Source organism: Bubalus bubalis, chromosome 19 (assembly GCF_019923935.1).
Source record: "Bubalus bubalis isolate 160015118507 breed Murrah chromosome 19, NDDB_SH_1, whole genome shotgun sequence".
NCBI lineage: Eukaryota > Metazoa > Chordata > Mammalia > Artiodactyla > Bovidae > Bubalus > Bubalus bubalis.
The window spans coordinates 55,539,509-55,541,755 of record NC_059175.1 but is presented as its reverse complement, the minus strand read 5'-3'; the positions used below and the strand labels follow the sequence as shown (position 1 = coordinate 55,541,755).

The 2,247-nt window shown below is 57.9% G+C and overlaps 1 protein-coding gene across 1 annotated transcript; it reads left to right on the top strand.

The window, feature by feature from the left end:
* Positions 1-564: 564 nt before the first annotated feature.
* On the top strand, positions 565-1,960 carry LOC102406652 (transcription initiation factor TFIID subunit 11-like). The gene has a single exon (XM_044932429.1). The coding sequence runs from the start codon at positions 677-679 to the stop codon at positions 1,301-1,303; it is 627 nt and encodes a 208-aa protein (XP_044788364.1). The 5' UTR covers positions 565-676; the 3' UTR covers positions 1,304-1,960.
* Positions 1,961-2,247: the final 287 nt, after the last annotated feature.

Sequence of the window (2,247 nt, the reverse complement as noted above, 5' to 3'; positions counted from 1 at the left end):
TTTTGCCCCTAGGCAAATTGAAGAGCATTTCCAAACCAAGGTGGAAGCCTCCCCCATAGGCTGGCCGACCTATTTTCATGTCTGTGCCTTGGGGGAGAGAATGGTCTGGGGCCACCCTAAAATTGCAAGAAAGTCTCCCAGAGTAGTGAACTCTTTGGGCTTTCTGGATTAGCCATTACCCCACAAGCCAGCCAGCCTGTTCTGAGGAGCAGCGGAGAGAGGACTTGGGCTCTTGGGCTGGCTCCTGAAGGCTTTCAAAAGGCAGCTTTGAGAGAACAGGTCTTCTGAGGACATGTCTACATTTCCATCGTGGCTCAAGATGAACCTTTCAGAAACTGAGGCAGAAGAATCCTGCTAGACTGCCAGCAGTCCGCCCCCTCATGCGGCCCTGGGAGGTAGACCCTGGCCCCGCCCCTTGCCTGGGAAAGTAGGAGGAGCCCAGCCCCCACCCCCCACCCCCCGCCACTGTGCGGGGGAAACTGAGCCTTCATCTGACTTCCGGGTGGGCGTGGCTTCAGCCCTAGCCTTATATAAAGGGGCTGGTCCCAGGCCAGTTTCAGGCGGATCCTGCCTCTGAGGGGATTGCAGCTGAGTGCGTTCCTCTGCCTCGTACTCTGCATCAGGAAGGGCACAGGGCTCTAGCTTTCTGAGCTAAGGTCTTTGACCCAGCGCCGGGATGGACAAGGTCAGGGCATGGCTCCCGGACCAAGGTCCGAACTTGGGTGTGTCACGGGAGGCACCAGGCGTGCCATTGGGACCGGAACCCAGCAACCCAGGCCTAATATTGCCGCGGGACCCAACCCAGAAAGCCAGGGAAGCCTCTGACCAGGAAGGCGGTGAGCCTGTGCGTCAGGACTGCCCACAGCCAAGGGCAGGTGAAGAGGCGGACTCCTCCTCACGTCCCCCTGTGGCCAAGAGATGGAAAGTGGACACCGAGGGCAAGAGAGGCAGGCAACGGGAAGTGGATGAAGAGGAGGCCCAGAAGATGAGAACCCTCGTGGCTGCTATGAGCGAGGAGCAGCTGAACCGTTACGAAGTGTTTCGCCGCTCAGCCTTCCCCAAATCCACCATCAAATGTCTGATCCAGGCCGTGGCCGGCACGCCGGTATCCCAGAACGTGGTCATTGCCATGTCTGGAATGGCCAAGGTCTTCGTCGGGGAGGTGGTAGAAGAGGCCTTAGACGTGTGTGAGAAGTGGGGTGAGAAGCCCCCACTCCAACCCAAGCATCTGAGGGAGGCCGTTCGCAGGCTACGCGAAAAGGGGCAGATGCCCAGCACTAAGCACAAGATCCTCTTCTTCTAGACCTGAGCCCAGAAGGGCCTGTTCCTGAGCAACCTGGCCCTCCGGCCGACCAGCCTCTTAACCCTCAGGCTTTCTTTCACTGCGTTCCCCATACGGCACCCCTGCCCCATCCCCGAGGCAGCTCCTGCATCCCGTGGACATTGCCACCAGGATGGGACTTCACCAGGATGGATCAACTGCCTCAAAGGGGAGAGAAGACATCCAGCACAACTTGAGCTATTCCTTTGAAAAGACCAGTAACACGCAGAAGCGTTTCTCACCCGGAGGCATATTGGGGAGAGACCCGAGACCCAAAGTCTAATTCTTTGAGACACGACCTGCCAGAACTCACCTGTGAGAAGAGACCCCTGAAATGGCGCCTGCCTGTCTACTGGAGAAGCTGAATCCATACACTGTAACCACGCCTGACCGGGAACACCAGGCTCTGGTGGGTTCACTCAGGGAATTCTAGCAAAGCCATCCAGCTGACATATGAGCACCTCTGTGATATGCTGTCCAGGAGCCGGAAGCCCAGGGAATTCTTTCAAAGTCACTACGGGAGTGAAGCCTTGGTGTTCCTCCGCAGAGGCAAGGCCTTCCCAGAGGACACCAGACGACAATCTCTCATGCGGAGATACGCCAGTGCACTTCAGTGCCTTTCAGCCAACCACGTCTGGCCGTGGGCAAGAGGAAGCCTAGGCCTCTGGAAGTAATGGGTTGTTTCCCAGACGTCTGGGGCTGGCTCGGCCTTCAAAGGCCAGGGGATGGGATCCCCGAGCCATCCGCGGTCCCGAAAGGAAACCTCACAGAATCCTTACATGGGTGGGGTGAGGGTGGGGGTGAGGGTGGTGGGTGAGATCCCAGCCTTTGACCAAGTCACCCATTCACCAACTCCTGATCACACAGGTGGGGCCAGGCGACTGGATCAGGACCCTCTTGCAAAGAACCAGAGCTAAGAGCCTTGT